This window comes from Diadema antillarum, unplaced genomic scaffold, assembly GCF_040938485.1.
Source record: "Diadema antillarum isolate AM-2024a unplaced genomic scaffold, OU_Dant_1.0 seq00000263_RagTag, whole genome shotgun sequence".
In the NCBI taxonomy this organism is placed as follows: Eukaryota; Metazoa; Echinodermata; class Echinoidea; order Diadematoida; family Diadematidae; genus Diadema; species Diadema antillarum.
The window spans coordinates 1,457,728-1,476,897 of NW_027271301.1; the positions used below are offsets into that span (position 1 = coordinate 1,457,728).

General features: G+C 40.5%; 1 protein-coding gene across 2 annotated transcripts in view; it reads left to right on the forward strand.

Moving 5' to 3' along the window:
* The window catches only part of LOC139729767 (Y+L amino acid transporter 2-like), a 61,852-nt gene extending 43,089 nt beyond the window's left edge, over window positions 1-18,763 (forward strand). Inside the window, exons 3-10 of one of the 2 annotated variants that reach the window (XM_071640701.1) lie at window positions 3,067-3,163; window positions 4,151-4,195; window positions 5,058-5,181; window positions 5,555-5,658; window positions 6,195-6,291; window positions 15,411-15,560; window positions 16,973-17,150; window positions 18,107-18,762. In XM_071640701.1, coding sequence (XP_071496802.1) covers window positions 3,067-3,163; window positions 4,151-4,195; window positions 5,058-5,181; window positions 5,555-5,658; window positions 6,195-6,291; window positions 15,411-15,560; window positions 16,973-17,150; window positions 18,107-18,168 — 857 coding nt within the window. In that variant the 3' untranslated portion in view covers window positions 18,169-18,762. Of the gene's footprint in view, window positions 1-3,066; window positions 3,164-4,150; window positions 4,196-5,057; window positions 5,182-5,554; window positions 5,659-6,194; window positions 6,292-15,410; window positions 15,561-16,972; window positions 17,151-18,106 lie in introns of both variants that reach the window. The other variant, XM_071640702.1, reaches the window with a different exon arrangement.
* The last annotated feature ends 407 nt before the right edge of the window (window positions 18,764-19,170 follow it).

Here is a 19,170-nt window from a genome sequence, read left to right on the forward strand (position 1 = left end):
ATGAAAAACAGTAAAATTCGGCTCCGTACAATGCTAAATTGTCCGATAATTCATTTCACTTTCGGAAGTGGACAGCAGTAACATTCGGCTCCGTACGATAATAAAACAAATGTTGGATGTTTGCTTTTTTAGTTTTAAAATGAATAACGGTAGTATTCTGCTCCGTACGATGCTAAAATGAATAACAGATTATTGCTTTTACATTTGGAAATGATTAACGGTATCAATCGGCTCAGTTAGATGCTAAAATAGATTGGGGATGTTTGCTTTCACGTTCAGAAATGAATAAGGATAACATTCAGCTCCGTAAGATGCTAAAATGAATGTCAGTTCTTTGCTTATACATTTGGAAAAAAAAAATTAATAGTAACATTCGGCTCCGTACGATCGGGCCACCAAAAATAAAAGTTAGTGTCGAGCCCTGGGCCTATAATAATCTGTGTATATTGTAGTTATATACATTGTACTATACAGTAAATGACTCAAATACACGCATCTGATAGGTCGCATGGCTGCTGACGTAAAAACTAATTATCGCAACTTGTAATCGTTTGGAAGAGCTCTATCGAAATTCCAGTTGACGATGGTCGTATTTATCTAGGGTAATCTCTTCAGTGTTGGCGCTGCTCTTCTAGAGAGTCCTGCCATGATTATGATCAGAAGTAAGATGTATATCACAAAGATAATCTGTTCTTTTTAATTCTGAATGATTGGCATTGCAGATGTTGCGTTTTGTCATCATTATTATTGCGATGTGAGTATTTTTATTGTGTGTGTGTGTGTGTGTGTGTGTGTGTGTGTGTGTGTGTGTGTGTGATAAAAAAAATATCGCCGTGATACAGTAGAACATAGTGAGGAACCAGTTGATGTTTATAAGTAAATTTGGTAGGGCATTATGCTGCGCTGCACTTTTCAAAATTGTGGTAGAATATATCACTGGGCACACTGCGTGATTGAGTAAAATCTGTTGTTAACCGAACTTGCAATTTGTAATTTATGTTAAGCAGAGATTTCTATGATTAAGGCAGTCTCCAATCTGTTTCTCCTTGACAGGACTTTATTTGCATCTTTCCCTTTTTTCAGTTTCACCTCCCCCTTTTTTTCACTCTGTGTACCACATGCGCGCTTTGCCTTGTGAATCGATCTTGTTTTTAGTATCGACTCCAAACCGGAAAGAGTGTCCTATCTGTACGCAGCGTGTGCCCATTTAAGTTGGCAAGACTGTGCTATACGTCCTTCCGTTTATGCTCAATGGGTTTTTGTCCCATTCAAGAAGCAATGACTAGTTTATCGCTGTGACATTACAGAGCAATAAAGAGATTAACCCATGAATTTAGATCACCCCAACAGCAGGGTTCACAAAACGGTCACCTAAAATGCTGAAAATCACAGATTTTTAGCTCACCTGAGCCAAAGGCGCAATGAAGGTATTGCGATCATTCATTGTCCGTCGTGCGTTGCGTCGTATGTATAACCTTTTTAACATTTTCAACTCCTTAAAAATCCCGTGAAATGACTTTTTTTACCAAACTTGGCAGGTGATATCCCTGTAGTGAAAGGATCTCGGTTTGATCAAAGGGCCACCACGATTGGGGGGGGGGGGGCAATTATCATTGCTAGGGTGATCGAATTCGGCAATTTCGCGGTTACTAACGTTACATTTAAGCAAATTTACTTATTTGCTGTTACAACTGAAAGTCTAAGTCAAAATCTTGTTAACATCATGTTCATCTTTCGGGGGATTATGATATAGAAACGAATGAGTACAATTAAACAATAGAGTTGCCATGGTAACTTTAACGGTCATCTGGTTATTAACGTTACAAAAAAGGACATGGGAAAAAGAAAATAATATCTTATGAAAAAAGTTTGCAAAATTGAAAGTAACAACAAAGTTTCGCACTAATTTCAATTTGAGAATCATAACAAAATAATGTTCCAGCAAATATGTTTAGCATTTCGACAGATAAAATTTCTATTTTAGCTAGACTCCCAAAAGCGTGGTTAGTAACGTTACGGTCATTGGTAATTTTTCCAGAGTAACTCCGCAGGGCATTTCGCCGTATTGTACGTGATAAAATATCACATGACCTCTGGAATGTAAAATGTTTTAATCTTTTTCACTTCAGCAATATCAGAGGCACCCATTGTAATTTGCATTGAAATGAATTTAATTGTCTCCAGTCCCACATGTTATACATTTCAAATGATGGCTTGAAATCTTGCAGAGAACAACGAAAATGAAAAATAAACTCTCCCGAATATGAAAGACCTTTAGGATTTTTAGCTCACCTGTGCCGAAGGCTCAAGTGAGCTATTGCGATCGCTCTTCGTCCGGCGTCCGTCGTCCGTCGTGCGTAAACTTTTACATGTTCATTTTCTTCTTGAGAACCCCTTGACCGATTTTCACAAACTTGGCAGGTAGCATCCCTAGGGGGATAGGATCTCAATTTGTTCAAGTGGGCACCATACCCCACCTGGGGGTGGGGGGGGGGGCAGAGGGGCCCAACCCCCCCCCCCCCCCAAAAAAAAAAAAAAAAAAATTAAGGAATCTTAAAAAAATCTTCTTCTCTAGAACCAGAAGTAGTAGTAGTAGAAGTAGTAGTAGTAGTAGCAGTAGTAGTAGTAGTAGTAGTAATATGATAATAGAAATTATCGGACCACAGACGCTGTTTTCTGATACATTTGATTATAAACCACCGCATACACAGGAGTAATGATCCATGATGATAATTATTATGATCACCTCATCTCATAGCAGATGGCTGTGACGAAAATCGCTCTTACATGATCATGATAGCTATATAATTTTCTAATTCGTCCTATGGACCAGTCTGATTGAATTTGCCCCGGTTTTCAGGACAATTCAAACGTGGAACGGAATTGCACTGCAAAAATTTATCGCAATTTTATTCGCCAGTGGTAATGTGTCACATAGCCGTATTTGCTAATGCTTGTGGCTTGTTCGAATCTTGCAGTGGTGTACCGGTACTATTCTGATACTCTACACTGTACATGTATTCTTCAGTCTCTGCTTTATATTTTTCCATACTCATCTTTTCACAGGTCATACCGAAAATTTCCAAGAACCTTTTAAGGGCAGTGCCAACGGACAGAGTATAGCCCTGGCGTTTTACGGAGGCCTGTTCGCCTATGCAGCTTGGTAAGCCGGAGGGATGTAAGCTTGGTAGCTTTTCAATAACTGTCGCTCTTTTTGTTTGTTTGTTTGCTTGTTGTTTGTTTGATCATATTGTAAGGTCATATTTGGAAATGTCGTTCATTATAAGAACTGGCTGCTGTGAAATCGGACCAAAAAACGAATGCACATCGCCTTCGTGTTTTCTCTACCCAATCCGCACGTGATCTCTTTTGTTAGCATTATCATTCATTGTAAGTAATCAAGAATATGGAACGATATTGATTGACAGAGAGAGAGAGCATTACCCTATAGGTCCATTTTTTTTTTTCCCCGTAGCGGTCAGCTATAGTTGATAAAGAAACGAGCGTGATAAGGTCTTATCGAAGAATTTCCCAGGGTATTTTGTGGAGGTCTTTCTGTCCGGCGTTTTTATGCAGGCTGAACCGCAGGTTCGACCTCGTGTTGCGTTGTTATATACCTCAAGTACGCTAACGTCGTACGAGCGATATAACTGCAGCATGAAGTTAAAATGTTCAATTCCAAGACCAAGAATATTTTTGAACCCGCAGTGAAATAAAAAAGTGTACCGTCATAATAGTGATTTGCTGAGCGGAATCCTGGTTAAAGGTGATCACATTTCCTCATATTGGTGATCTTCATACATATATCATATAGAAAGCAATGATTCCTGTGAATCATACCATGACCAACTGGTCTAAGTTCTGATTTCCCGCTGTCTGTTATGATGATGATGATGATGATGATGATGATGGTGATGAAATAGCATTTATATAGCGCCGTTTATCTGTCGAAACATTCGAAGTCGCCCGGCTCCCATAATGTGTTACGCATCACTTACAAAGTTGCTGGAAAAGATAAGTCTTCAGTCCAGATTTGAAGGTATTGAGGTTTGTACAATTTGACTGTATTGAAGTTCATATGAAGGTAGTGAAGTTTTTTGAAAGTAGTGAAGTGGACGTGTTTTTTTTTTTTTCTTCAATGACCTCACAGGAATTACCTGAACTACCTGACTGAAGAAATCAAGGAGCCCACGAAGTAAGACTTTATTGTACTCCTTTTTTTGTTTCATATTTCTTCCTGCAAGTTTACTAGGGAGTGGGAGGGGGGAGGGGGGGGGGGGGGGGTAAAGGAAATATGACACACATTCAACTTCGTGATATCGGTCACGCTAATCAGATGTGCATTTTACAAATTTTCATTTGGTTCACACGTTTCTTACCTTATGTATACTGCAGTTATGTTATGATTAATGTGTGGATGTTGATTTCATAGCGTGTCATACTGAAGGAATATTCTTCTCGTATTTAAGTTTATTTAACCTCGTTTAGAACGAAATCTTTTTCATAGAGATAAACGAGGTTCACGTGTTAATGAAAGGCATTGAAGTATCGTGTTTGGTTTTTTGTTTCGCCAGTTTTGGGATGTACATTATTGTCTGTATGTCTTACATGATACATTGATATATTTTGTATTACTTATGATGTTTGATATATATGTATCACTCATAGGCCTTTTTAGGCCGGCCGTCCGTGTGACGGGTGTGATTTTTAATAAAGAATAAACTATACTACTACTACTACTTCCAATTTAGTATTCTTGAAACTTGTCAGTCAAGATTCAAGTGAATCATCTTGAAGAGGAAAACTTGAACGAACTCAGAACATGAAGGACAAATTTCAGCCAAAGTTGTGAACATTTGTATGTCTGAAAGTCAGCCCCTCTTTATTACCTCCCATGAACAAGGTCTTCAGAAATAGGCACCCACTATAGCACACCTGCCGTTTGAAGCACTGGAAAAAAAATATCCTGTGTTCTCATCGAAGTGTTGAAATTGAGATGTTCACAGTGATTGTGAGAATTAATACTCTCATTTTCCCCCTTTTGCTGTCTTGCTTAGAAATCTGCCACGAGGTATCATGATTTCGTTGCCCATGGTAACGATTATCTACGTCCTGGCAAACGTGGCCTATTTCGCGGTACTCTCGCCCGATGAGCTGGCGGCTTCCAACGCCGTCGCTGTGGTGAGTTTCTCCGTCGCCATTTTCGCGCTTTTTAGCCCGTCGTCTTTTGACCCTCTTTTGCCTGTTGTATGTTACAGTTTGTCCTTACCTCACCTATCAAGAAAAGCGATATCCTGTACCTCCAGCGCGTATTCAATGAAACACCGTAAAAATTTCACCCCTGAACACAAAGATCTTGCAAGGATTAAATGTATCTCATTAATTATTAAAGAGGAGGATACAGGATTTCTTAGTTTATCATCTTTTCAGTCTTCTTGGAAGAAAAGATATGTATGCTGTGCATGCATTGACGCACTTTGAAGAGTAATAAGAAAGGTATGTGAGGTGTAGTTTGCTAATCGTTTCGTTTCTTCTGTGTTGTTCATTTTGGCAGTCGTTTGGCCGGAAAGTGTTCGGCCCAATGGCGTGGATAATGCCAGTGTCCGTTGCCATGTCAACGTTTGGTGGTGTAAATGGTGGATTCCTGTCTCTCTCCAGGTGAGTATCATCCGCCTTTTCAAACATTCTGCCATCTCTGATACCTCTTTTTACACGGCCGTTATGAAAAATGCTCATCATTGTCGGCTTTTATGCAGTGTCCTGATAAAGAATATCTTCTTTCAGCTTAGTTGTGCACATGAAAGTTTCTTATACGACAATACCAAAAGGTATCACTCGTTTGAAAACTTGCCCATTTCTTTCCCGACTACATGTATATTATTACCATGAGAACTCTACCAAGTTCGACGTGTGTAAGTGAATAGAATACGTGACCATCATTAAGATTGTTTAAACAACCTGACCAGAGCTTGTTCTATGATTAATTATAGAGAGATAAGCGAGCCAGATGGTGTATTATGAACCTGGTCTGAGCTTGTTCTGTGATTAAGAAACTCTTGTGAAGAGATAAGCCAGCTAGGTGATGTATTATGACTCATTAAACTATCTACCACTCTTCGGTGCCAAGCTCATGCTCTCTGCTCCCCCCCCCCCCCATCTCTCTCCCTCTCTCCTTTCCCATTCTCAAACCGCAGGTTGTTCTTTGTGGGAGCTCGAGAGGGCCAGCTACCGGAATGGCTGGCGATGATTCAAGTCAGCCGCAAGACGCCCATGCCTTCACTAGTCTTCACGGTAATAATTCTGTTCACAGTTCATTTTTGCCGAACGGGGATAACTTATCTACATTAATCGGTGAAGGTAGACTCTAATCATTCGTTGCAAGAAGAACAGAATAGATTATGATGATGGTTATATTGCTTTTATTCTTATTCTCATTATCGGTTTTCTTTGTTTTATCATCTAATACTGTTCTGGTATTACTGTGATTGTAATAGTTGCGGTATTAATGAGTTTTGCGTGTAGTAGTGGTGGTGGTAGTAGTAGTAGTTGTGGTAGAAGTTGTAGTAGTAGAAGATGTAATAGCAGTAGTAGTAGTACTGTAGATGTAGTAGGAGGAGATGTTATTTACCCAGATATCATATTCAATGTGTTAGCACCATTCATTCAGAAGACCCTGCATGCCCATGATATCGCCCCAGCCTTGCTCTGTATCAATTTATAACTCTGGGTCTGGAGGGGCATAGTGGCCTAAACATTTCGTTGCAGGGATACACGCATGGAACACGATTCAAACCTTGTATCTCGTATCAGTATATGCAGAGCCTTTGCCAGTATATTACAGCGGCCACAATAAGTGAGTCGTGACAGAAAGGATTAGTTTCTGTCGTAGGAGAAGATGGACCATGGACAGATTAGGAGCAACATCATTCATCCTGATTTGTACCCATCTGAAATTTTTGTAAATCGGTTACAAGGATATGCATTTGTGCAACCGCCATAAGCGAAATAAACCTATAGATTTTCTTACGTGGAATTGTATTTCACTCGTCTTAGGAAAGCAATGTTATTGTGGCTGTGGTGCGTGAGCTTGTTTACGTATTTTCATGATGTTTGTGGCCCATTTTTTTTTTTTTTTTTTAGATTGTGTAAGTGTGCACGTATATTTTGGTTCTTGTGATGAAGCATAGCAGACTTGAGGTTTCTCTAAAACTGCCTTTGATTATTGTCAATTTTGCTCATTTCTTGGTTCCCACACCCACACCACGGTATAATCCCTCAATCAAATCCAGTGGTGTAGAGTAGGACAAACGTTTGGCGATGCCTGGAACGGCATATAGGGGACAATCAGCTTAACTTAACTTGTCTCCACGCTTAGGGTTCTTATCCTTCTTGTATGTGTGTGTGTGCGTGTGTGTGTGTGTGCGTTTGTGTGTATGTTTGTATGTGTGTGCAAATCACACGCATACTTCTTCGGATTAGTCTCGCATTTGTCAGTTCGAGGTGAGTCGCCCCAGCATGAAGCGGGCAGGTAGTCACCTGTCCCCACGTGACAGTAAGTGACTGCTTTTCGTCCAGCGGAACAGGCATTATGCCATATGCCGGTAGCCGACCTTAGTTCTTTATGGACGCACTGTTCTGTCTGGCTGAGTGATGAAAGCTCTCATTCGGAAAAAGGAGGAATTGCTTTAGAAGACACGTGGTGTTTTGGACGCATGATAGGTCCACTCGAATTTCATATAGTGACTAGACAAGTTTTGACATCGCAACGTTCAGTCCGGGAAGAAGGAGGAATTGCTTTAGAAGACACGTGGTGTTTTGGACGCATGATAGGTCCACTCGAATTTCATATAGTGACTAGACAAGTTTTGACATCGCAACGTTCAGTCCGGGAAGGGCAGGAAAAGTAACCTTCAGTGTTATGCCGTCTGGAAAGTAGTTCAATTACCTTTGAAGAATAAAAAGGACATTCGTGAAACACTAATCGCGTCTCATTGTCATAAAGTTACATTCATTGTCTGCATGCAGGAGTGTAGACAGCCTCGTAAAAGAGGGCTGGTACGTGTTTATTACAGGGGAGCGAGATGTTAGCGATCAAACACAAAATCTGCAATTGTCAAATAACGGTAGACCGACATACTCATTTGTGCACTGTGTAGAATAACGTCTTTTCAATTTAGTAAAGATTTCTGTCAGTCTTTGAGAATGACAAAGAGACTGAGTATTGTGTTGCTTGCATGTTTTGGCACACTATAGCCCTCCACATGATATGTGATTCTGCCCGATTAAGTGTGCGCGTCTTCAAGTAATGTGGTAATGCACCTTGATTGTCAAATAATTGATGTAACTTTAGAAACCAATTCTGCGATTCCATGCCGACGGAACCTTAGTCTTTGCTGAACCATTCACAGTTCATCGGAACCATTTTATGCTTCGTGATAACACCAGCTACATTATTGGGTGGAAATGGCAAACGATCGCCCCGGAAGTCGTTGCACGTGTTAGCAGCTTGATCAGAGAGCTGAGGCGATAGGAAACGATACTTTGTTTTGTCACAGCTGGTCCTTATCACAAAATACCAACGTGCGAGAAATCGATTGTTTGGTGGCTTTCTGCACGTAGAACATTGGGAACAGCGCGCCAAGCTATGGTTACCTTGTTCAACATGACCTTCAAACACGGAGTGGATAGATCAATCTTAAACAACATGTTCACTCCTTGTGTAAATTGACTTTATCAAAAGTGGAAGCGAAATGAGACGGTAGTGTAAAATTCATCAAAGTCGGACTTAAGATAATAATGTAATCTGAAAGTTCGACATACTGTGAAAACTAAATGATTTAATTCCGTTTATTAGCTCACCTGAGCCAAAGGCGCAAGTGAGCTATTGCGATCGCCCTTCGTCCGGCGTCCGTCGTGCGTCGTCCGTCGTCCGTCGTCCGTCGTCCGTCGTCCGTCGTCCGTCGTCCGTCGTGCGTCGTGCGTAAACTTTTTACATTTTCATCTTCTTCTTGAAAACCCCATGACCGATTTTTATCAAACTTGGCAGGTAGCATCCCTAGGGGGTTAGGAACTCAATTTGTTAAAATGGGCACCATGCCCCACCCAGGGGGCCCCCAGGGGGGCCCGAACCCCCCAAAATTAAGGAATCTGTAAAAATCTTCTTCTCTAGAACCAGAAGTGATAGAGCTAAGTTAATACTATGAGTTAGTACATTGATGACTGTAGTTTCAAGTTTGTTCATGGCAGAATCAGGGGTGCCCCCCTTGGGACCCAGGGGAGGGGGGGTGGGGAAGGGTTCTAATGGGGCCTAAATTGTACATTTTCATCTTCTTCTTGAGAACTCCATGACCCATTTTCACCAAACTTGGCAGGTAGCATCCCTAGGGGGTTAGGAACTCCATTTGTTAAAATGGGCACCATGACCCACCCAGGGGGCCCCCAGGGGGCCCAAACCCCCCAAAATTAAGGAATCCGCAAAAATCTTCTTCTGTAGAACCAGAAGTGATACAGCTAGGTTAATACTATGAGTTAGCACATTGATGACTGTAGTTTCAAGTTTGTTCATTGCAGAATCAGGGGTGCCCCCCTTGGGACCCGGGGGGGGGGGGGGGGGGTGAGGAGGGGTCCTAATGGGGCCTAAATTGTACATTTTTATCTTCTTCTTGAGAACCCCATGACCCATTTTCACCAAACTTGGCAGGTAGCATCCCTAGGGGGTTAGGATCTCAATTTGTTAAAATGGGCACCATGCCCCGCCCAGGGGGCCCCCAGGGGGCCCAAACCCCCCAAATGAAGGAATCTTTACAAATCTTCTCTAGAATCAGAAGTTATAGAGCTGAGATAATACTATGAGTGAGTACATTAATGACTGTAGTTTCAAGTTTGTTCATAGGAGATCCAGGGGTGCCCCTCTTGGGGGTGGGGGGGGGGGTGGTTGGAAGGGTCCAAATGGGGGCCTGAATTGTACATTTTCATCTTCTTCCTGAAAACCTCATGATGGATTTTTGTCAAACTTGGCAGGTAGCATCCCTAGGTGGTCAGGATCTCAATTTATCAAACTGGGCACCATGCCCCACCCAGAGGGCCCCAGGGGGCCCCAATTCCCCCAAATTAAGGAATCTTGAAAAAATTGGGCCCTTATTGTACATTTTCATCTTCCACTTGAGAATGCCTCGTCAAATTTTGGTAGAGCTGTGAATAATTTAGATTAGTGACTGCGTGAAAGGTGAACTTGCGATACTCAGGTGAGCGCTAGACCCGCGGGTCTCTTGTTTTGGAAATATTCGTATACGGGCATTTGGAGGACTTCTTGGGCGATGACCCCATGACCTTATCTAACTTGTCAATGTCATTTTGACCGATTTTACTGTTTCATCGTGAAAATCTGGAAACGATCTGTTTTTTTTTTTTTTTGTTTTTTTTTTTTGGTAGCATTTTCGTGTAATTTTGTAGTCGATTTATTTCAATTTCTTTAAATTGCCAACTACTAAGTAAGTGCAACACGGTCGGTTCATGTGCTATTTTCGTCTGTCGTTTGATTTGATGCATCTTCCAATCTTTCTTCTTGTCATCTAAAGCGCCGTTTCCGTTCCTCCTGTACTCGGAGGATCAACTGTATCATACGATGCTTAAAAGTTTTTTTTGGCAAAGTTTTTGTGAGATTGGTGGAGGTGATGCAAGAGAATTGATTCTTTTTGCCGAAGAAGTTTTATGCTCAAAATTTTGAGGAGAAAGCGGTCGTACGCTAATTCGACGACGCGGCAATGGGGGGATGCTCTGCGCATGCGCGAGACGGTTCCCATTGTCCAATCCGGGATCGGGAGGAGGCGCGTCATAGGCGCGGTCAGACCGGTCAAGACTGGCAAAAGATCGAGAAGTTTGGGCCTTTGGTACGCGCGCAAGCAAGAGTGAGCCGTCCGATGGCTAGTGATTGTGACGTAACAATGCACATCTGTACATGACAATGGCCTCGCGCTCAGGAGGCACCGCCCGCAAACAGATCGAGAAGTGTCGCGAGAAGTTTCGCGGGAATTTTGCGGTCACACAGGCAAAACTTCGAGATCGCGATCTTAAACTTATCGATCTTTTGCCAGTCTGACCGCGCCTTGATGACAGCTCGCTAATATTAAAACAGCTAGCTTTAGACCTGCGACGCGAACGCTATGACGACGCAGTCTCCCAGCTTTTAAACAATGGAAACAGCTGTCTCGCGCATCATCTGCACATGGCATGTGCAGATGACCATTTTGTTTTTGCTGATTAGCGTTGTCTTAGCGTTCTCGTCGCAGATCTAAAGCTCGCTAGTAATGTCGTTGCAATAGTGTGGTAGGGTTCGACATGCACGTTCGATTTTCCTGGGCATCTTGTACTGCGGCAAAGGAGAGAGATGCGGTAGAGGCGGGTGCGTGTGTGTGTGTGTGTGTGTGTGTATGTGTGTGGTGTGTGTGTGTGTGTGTTAATGTACAGGATATGAAAGGCAAAAACATTTCGAGCCGTCTGACCGATTGTTTTGGCTTTACCAGTGTGATTGAATATAATTATATGTTTCATTCTATTACAAATTTTGCAGGTATCAAACGAAGCAGATAGCCATTTGCTGTGGAAGAGAAATTTATATCTGTGTGTGCCAGTACAGATTATACTTTAACGTTTTTATCGACATTCTCCTGTGGAGGTTTTGTGACAGTCAAGTTGATAACGAGTTTGTCAAAGGGTTAATCCTTCTAAAAAGAAAAAAAAAGTTGGGAGCACAGTAACAATTAGTTGACCATTGTCCAGGACAAGGACATGAAAAGGGGGAAGTGGCAGATGGCGAAAGTGGTAGTTATGAGTTTAAGTGGGGTTCCTAAACCGGGCGATGTACCCCATTCACTTGCTAATCACTGGCCTGTTCTTCCCGCGATAACGTGTGTTTTCCGTGCAATTCTGTAAAGGTAAATAATATACACACATCGCTCGTATAGCTATGTGTTTGTTACGTTGGTTTATGGCCTTTTTTCCCCTTTTCGAGAAGTTTGTATTTGTAGTCCCTTTTGTGGTCGTTTTATCTTTCGGTGTGCGTCTTAGTTTTTGTTTTGTTCTATTTCTCGTTTTTTTTTTGTTTTTGTTTTTTTTTTGACGCTCTGTCCCGTCCGGACATATTAAAATATCTTTCAATATGTTGTCTAAAGACGCACGTGAGAAGACCTCCCTGTAAGTGAGGGGTCGCGTGTGATCCTTGGGCGAGTGTACCCGTATGTCTGCGGCTTTTTTGTTCCCCTTCCGCTACTCCCCCACCCCCACAAAGAAAAAGAGAGAAAAAAGATTCACCATTTTCACTGTTTCACACATAATTATGTTGGCCTCCTGTAGACTCGATCAGAATGCAGGTTTGGGGAAAAAGATTGAAAAACACCATTTAACCACTAAGCGTTTTCCTCACGTCTATTTTTTATAAAGAGTCCAAACTTGCACAAAAACAAACGTGGTAACATTGTAAGAATGAACATTTTACATTTAGAGGCCAGAAACCAGCACGAAGGACTTTTTGAAATATTTCGTGGAGATGCGACAAAAGGGGAAAACAGCAAATCAAAACACACACACACACACACACACACACACACACACACACACACACACACACACACACACATACACAAACACAAACACCATCTTCGATTGCTGATGGAGCATTGACCTATCTGATGTTTATGGTATCGATGGTTCTTATAGCTGAGAGCTGGATGCCGGCGGCACGTGTTGTGAAAGTCACGTTAATGACATGCATGGTAATACACGCCCGCTTCTAAATTTGCTCTCATAACACATCCTGGAGCAGGCGGACGAACAGTGCGTGACCGGGCTACTGCATGGACGGCTGTGGAAGGTTGATTTTGATGCCAATATTACACCAAATCAATTCTTTTTCTAAGCTCATAGAACATACACACGCCCACACACACATGTATTTATATATTATATTTATATGATTATATATACTGTAATCCTGAGAAATAGGTGGTACAGTATTTCTTGCATGTATATGTGTATTTCAAACTCTAAATGCCGACAAGTTCTTCTTCTAAAAGGGAAAACCTTGTTGATGCACTTTCACGGGTGGGGATGGGGGATTACAAAATAAATCAATAGCAAAAATAAACAACAAAACACGCGACTATCACGTGATTCCTGAGCAAAGCTGAAACTATACCAACCCTCAACCTTCAATCATTGTGTTAAGTTTCTAGCAAAGCATTTCACAGAAATCGGATCGTCTAGCCGTAAGATATACGATAGGTGGCTGGCTTTGGTTTTTCTCCCTTCGAGAACTGAGACGAGTGAACTGTGCGTGGAAAATACTTATAACAGTAATTTCCCTTATTTAGCTTGGAAAAGGGTTATGATGTACAATTTTATAGTGTTTCAAAGCCACTTGCCTGCTTAGCACCGTGTATGAATATTCATTAACCGCGGGAAGAAAAAAAAAATCGCCTCAGAGGCTGCGCTTTGAAACCGACACGAGCTGCAATGTTTTTCATAACGTGTCAGAAGCAATAGAGCTGTCGTCTGGCTAATGATTTTACTCCCAGACTCCATTAGCTGTATGTTTTGTCTTTCTTATTTTCACACAGTGGGCATCCTTTTGTGAATTCGTAGGATAGATTAGACACAAGATAGTGTCCGGCGTACCGTTGCTCATTAAGAGATAAAATTCTTGTTGTTTAGATGACAGGCACGCTAACTTTTCCCCAGTATTTTCCGTTTCGCAGTCTAGGAGTGCAAAGTTTTCCAGAGAAAGTACTTCTGCCATAAGTAGCCGAAGTCCGTGTTAAATAGCGTCCTTTTGTCGGGATTTTATTTGAAATGGTGGGACATCGATTATATCTGGCGGCTCATCGGGTTGAAAAGCGGGTTAATGTAGTCTCGATTGCTTTCGAATGTCGGAGATCAATTGTCTTTCCCAAACACGCATGCCAAACTTTGGTCTTTTGCCCGAATGCCCTTTCACGCCTTCGTATTGATGTTCGTCATTGACAATATTGATTAAATCTCCGACAACCTGGCAAGGAGAAATGGGATATGATTTTCTGTTTTGAGATCCAAATTTAGATTTTAGACATAATTATTTGCCTAACCTTTTGAATCGTGACTGTGCCTTAATTTAGTAGATGTTTCCTGTAGAAATGATAATGGTGAGAAACACTTTGTCATATATATATATAGCTGCGACTAAAAGCTCGCGGTATATTCCTTGTATATTAACCTCTGTCTTTATACTGCTAAGTTGCAGTTATGTTTTAGTCTTGTTAAATCATATCCCCTGTGTTTGAATATTTTATGCCCCCTTCAAACTTGAACTCATCGCCCTTTTCTCTGACCCTGTGACCTCAGAAGGATAGTTAGTCTTGTTACCCAGTCTTTTTTCCCTTCAAACCCATGAACATTTTCCTCTTTATTGCCAAAGAGTAAATGCTTCCTTTTAGCGTAGAATTTGCCAGATCATTGTTGTCTTTTAACCCAGCCCTTTCGATCATGTCATTACATTTGATGTACTGGCTGTGAGAAGCTGAAATGCTTTTATCTAAAGACAGGAAAATTATTATTTTTGTCTTTGTTATTGTGTTTCTGTTGGCTTGCACCTCTCTTCTTGCATTGATTTCCTTTGAATGACGCCCATACAGCCAAGGCCTAGATCTCATATCTTGTTAGCATCTGGTTGTCATTCTTTGCAATCCACTTTGATGTCGCTGTAAGGGAAGGTTCCGTCCATCGTGTATACAGTATGTCAAAAAAAAAAAAAATGCTATCCACTTTTCGTATTGATAACACCCAATATGTATGATTAAATCGTCTGAATGTTACTTCAGGGTCTTAGAATATAAATCTTAGCTTTATTTGCAGAAAACCCTGTTCACAAATTGGTTAAGTGGTCACAGAGAAATGTGGATTGATGTAAAGCATGTCATGAGTCTGATTCTTCCAAGTTTAGCACTTGGATAGCCATGCTCTTGGAAATGCAAATTAATGTGTGAACACAATAAATTGACAGAACTTGGAGGGAAGAGATTTATGACATGCTCTACAAAATTCCTCATTTCTCTTTGACCACTGAAGCAAATTGAATGGGGTTTTGCAATGAGTTATAGTTTCATACCCTGAAATTGTATTTGGATTGATTCACTATTTTTAAAGGTATCGTAGCGGAGGTACCGTTGTAATTTTTTGGGGGAAATACGGTATAAGAGGGTGTGTGTAGAACAGTAACTGGCTACCGTCTTGTCAAGCACTACAGTTTTCCATTCATCATCGTCATCGTAAGATTCACTTCCAGTGTGTAAGGTGTGCTTCAGATGTCAATGAACTGAGTCCCATTTGCAAGATGAATATTCCTTGATAATTCTCTCTCTCTTCTTCGTCTCAAATTATAGTGTTTGCTGTCGGTGATGTATGTGTTCGTGCCTACCATCGACTCCCTGTTAAACTACTTCAGCTTCATGACTTGGCTGTCCATCGGTGCTGCTGTCTGCGGACAAATTTACCTCAGATTCACCCGCCCCGACATGGAGAGACCGATAAAAGTAATCTATTCCATCTCCTTTATTAATGTCATTATTACCTCTATAGTTCAAATGTTCTGTTAACCCTAACCAGGCCGGGCTTTTTGGCCTGTTCTGTGACCGGGAAAGGGTTGATTCGACTCCCCCCTGAGATCTCAGTCATTGATAGTTCAATCACCTTGAAAATTGGCACATACATTACTTGTTGCGTAATCTACCAAACTATAAAAGAAAAAATTTGATTTTTCATTCTTTATATTTTATATTAATTAATATGCTTGAAATCATAAATTTTGCTTAATTCAGAAAATAGAGCTAATGGCATCCTCATTTTTGGTGCATTATTCCTTGTAGCATTCCTAACAATGGTCTTGATAAAAAATCTGGTATCAAAGTTAATTTCTTATGTATTCTATTGTTTTTTGAATTTCTTATGTATTTCTTTGTTTTTCGACCTTTTGGGGTTTTTTCGTTTTTTTCCTCAAAATTTATTACAGAACCTATTTTAAGCATAATTATGCTAAAATTAATTGATTTCAGCCATTGAAAGTGAAAATCATCATATCTTTTTTTGAAGGTGAGAAAACTCTATTTGCATATACTTTGTGCACAAAATCACGTTTTGGAGCCATTTTTGGTCTGACAAGCATGTATAAAAGGTCGTGCAGCGTCGTAACGGTATGTCCGATTTTTGCGAAAATGATGTCATCAGATGTGCAAGACTTGAAAGTAAAAAGTCAGCGAGCGACACGGTCGAAAAAATTCGCCAGTAGAATGGTCACAGAAAATGTTGAAAATGGTCGCAGAAAAAGGGGGGAGATTCAACCCCCGCCCTTTTATTGTTAAGATGATTTCATTTTATCATTTTCATTTTAAAACATACTTTTTGGTTGGAATTAATGCTGTGCTCTCTCGGTAATTAGATTGACCTTCAGCTGAACAGTTTTGTTTGCTTTGCCATGAGTATTGATTTCACCCATCTCGTTTAACTACAGTATTTGTGAAGTAATAGAGAGCAGGAACTAATTTGATGTGATATAGACTGTAGAGAAAGTCAGAAACAAAATATTTTATGTCATTTACAGATAGATAAACTTACACAGGTTTTTTTGTATGTGTTCTTTCAGGGGGGTAGAGGAAATAATACGAAACATGTTTGTGTTTTGAAGCTCACTTTATGGAGGAAAAGAGGAAAAAGCTCAAATGTTAATTATGATCAAACAATATTCTGTGAAAAAACAATCAAATGATACTACATTCTTTTTGTCAACACATAAAACACTGACAAAGAACACAAGATGTTATGATGCCAAGAAACAGCACCTAATGCAAGTACTGTGTTTTGTGTGACTTGATGAGTTCTGATGCTGATTAGATGATGAAAAGTTCATATTTAAGTCTTGGTTGCTTGCCTGTGTGTTTTCTACCTACAGTACCACATCCTGCTTCCAATCACCTTTGTCCTGGCCTGTGTGTTTCTGGTCATCATGGGTACAGTGGCTGCACCCCAAGACACTCTTATTGGTCTGGCCATCACACTGACAGGCTTTCCAGTCTACTTCCTCTGTATCTGGTGGGAGAACAAACCAGCTGTTGTCCTGAAATTTAATCGTAAGTGCAAATACATCATGAATGATGACGATAATAGCTCATCTTCATATTGAATTTGAAATCAATAGAACAGTTTATGACTGTGCTATACCATTTTGTATGATTCATTATGGTTACACCTGATAATCAGACTTGCCCGCACAAGTTGTCATGTTAACCCATTTAACAGGATTTAAGAGAGTCTAAAAGTGGTTTGATATCAAAACATTTGAGTAAATATATTAGCACTGAGGGTATTGACAAAAGAGTAAAATTGATCATTACAGCCTTGGTGATGATAGTGGTAATGAACTGTCTCCCCGCAAATCGAACTCCTTCACTTCTTAAAAGCTCAGCTTAGTCAGTGACTGAGGAAAAATGTAGATCTGTCATTCAGGCTTACTAAAGTAAACTTTAATACAAATTTACAAGTGCTTTTGCTGTTTTGGCCACTAAATGACTACACACACCCACAAGGTTATATTGAACTAATGATAAGTATATGTGTCAGCCGTCAAGCCCTTCATCTGTCTAAGGACATTTAAACTTGTGAAGAAGTCCGATATTATGATACAGAAGACAGAGACACTTCATAATTGACTGAATGATATGAGATAAGTGTCTTATTCGTCTAAAAGCCATACTAACACAAGTTTAAGGCTTCACGAGATTATTTTGATACAGATGTTAGGTATTGTAGTCGCTGTTTTTTCTTAATTTTTCATTAGGTAGATCTAAATCAATATGATACAAGTTAGAAAAGCAGGCAGAAAACTCAGCCCATTGTTGTTGAAAGTACAAGTTACTTACCTCATGTAGGGGTTTGTCGTTCCTAAAGGGTCAAGGACTATGAAGGTATTGTGTAGAGAGTTGAGGACCATGAACAACCAGATATTGACACCTCTTACCCCCCCCCCCCCCCCCTCCCCAACCCACTACTTCATCAAGCTATTCCAATCTTGTTTTTCTATCTGTAGGAGCAATCACCCGCATTGTTCAGAAGCTGCTGATCGTAGTCGGAGAAGAGAAGGAAGAGTAAGTCATCTTCTTTTGATGGACCGGGCTCAAACATCTCTGTCTCTTCGACTCTTCTGTTCTAGTCATTACACAAGGACACATGTTCATCGAGTGTGGATTTTTCAAGTGTGGATTTTTTCAACCAGCTCCTTCATCTGTGCCACAAAGGGGTTCTAGAGGCACTTTTTGCCCAATCTTCTGTCCATCTATCTTTTTTTTGGTAATAACTTCTCATTACCATGAAAACCTTAGACCAGCATGAGCTGTCATAGCCAAACTTGGTCTCAGAGCAAAGAACAATACAAAGGTAAACTGAGATCTATTAGAACAAAGTCACCAGGAACTGGTCATTATTCTAGTCATTATTCAAAATATTCCCTGAAATTCTGCATTGTACTATGAAAGACAATGGTTCAGCAGTTCTTGTCCTATTTCTGTTCAAATTTTAAATTACAATTTCAATTGTAAAAACTTTTTGCCGTGATTGAAAATCTAGGTCTGATCAATTTAAGCTGTGACAGAGCAACTTATTTGTTGGTTTTCCAGTGTAGGAAATGTATGGAGATGGGTAAGAGCAATTGAACTTTGAAATATGACAATTTTGGCAATAATTGGAACTTGAATTCTGTCAACAAAAACCAAAAATAGAAGAAGATGTGGTACAAAAGGATTGACTTTGAGAATGGAGCTTCGATTCGAGTGATTCTCTTGGTTAGTACCAGGATATCCACTAGTGAGTTTTTTTTAATGCATAGTACTCGCCACTCGACAGATACAACTTTAACGTACAATGCAGATCCAATAAAAGGTGTCTGGCAACTTAGATGTGTGTGAGGGCGAGGTCGTGGAATGTATTTGTGATGTGTGACAAGTATTTTGTGACAATCTTTCATGTTGAGAAAGATACACTCTGCTAGGAAACCACTCAAAGAAACCCAGAGTTGAGAGATGGTCTTAGATGAAACCAAGGACTGGTCTAGGGTTATTAGAAACGGCTGATGGAGTTGCCAGTTTCAAATGTGTA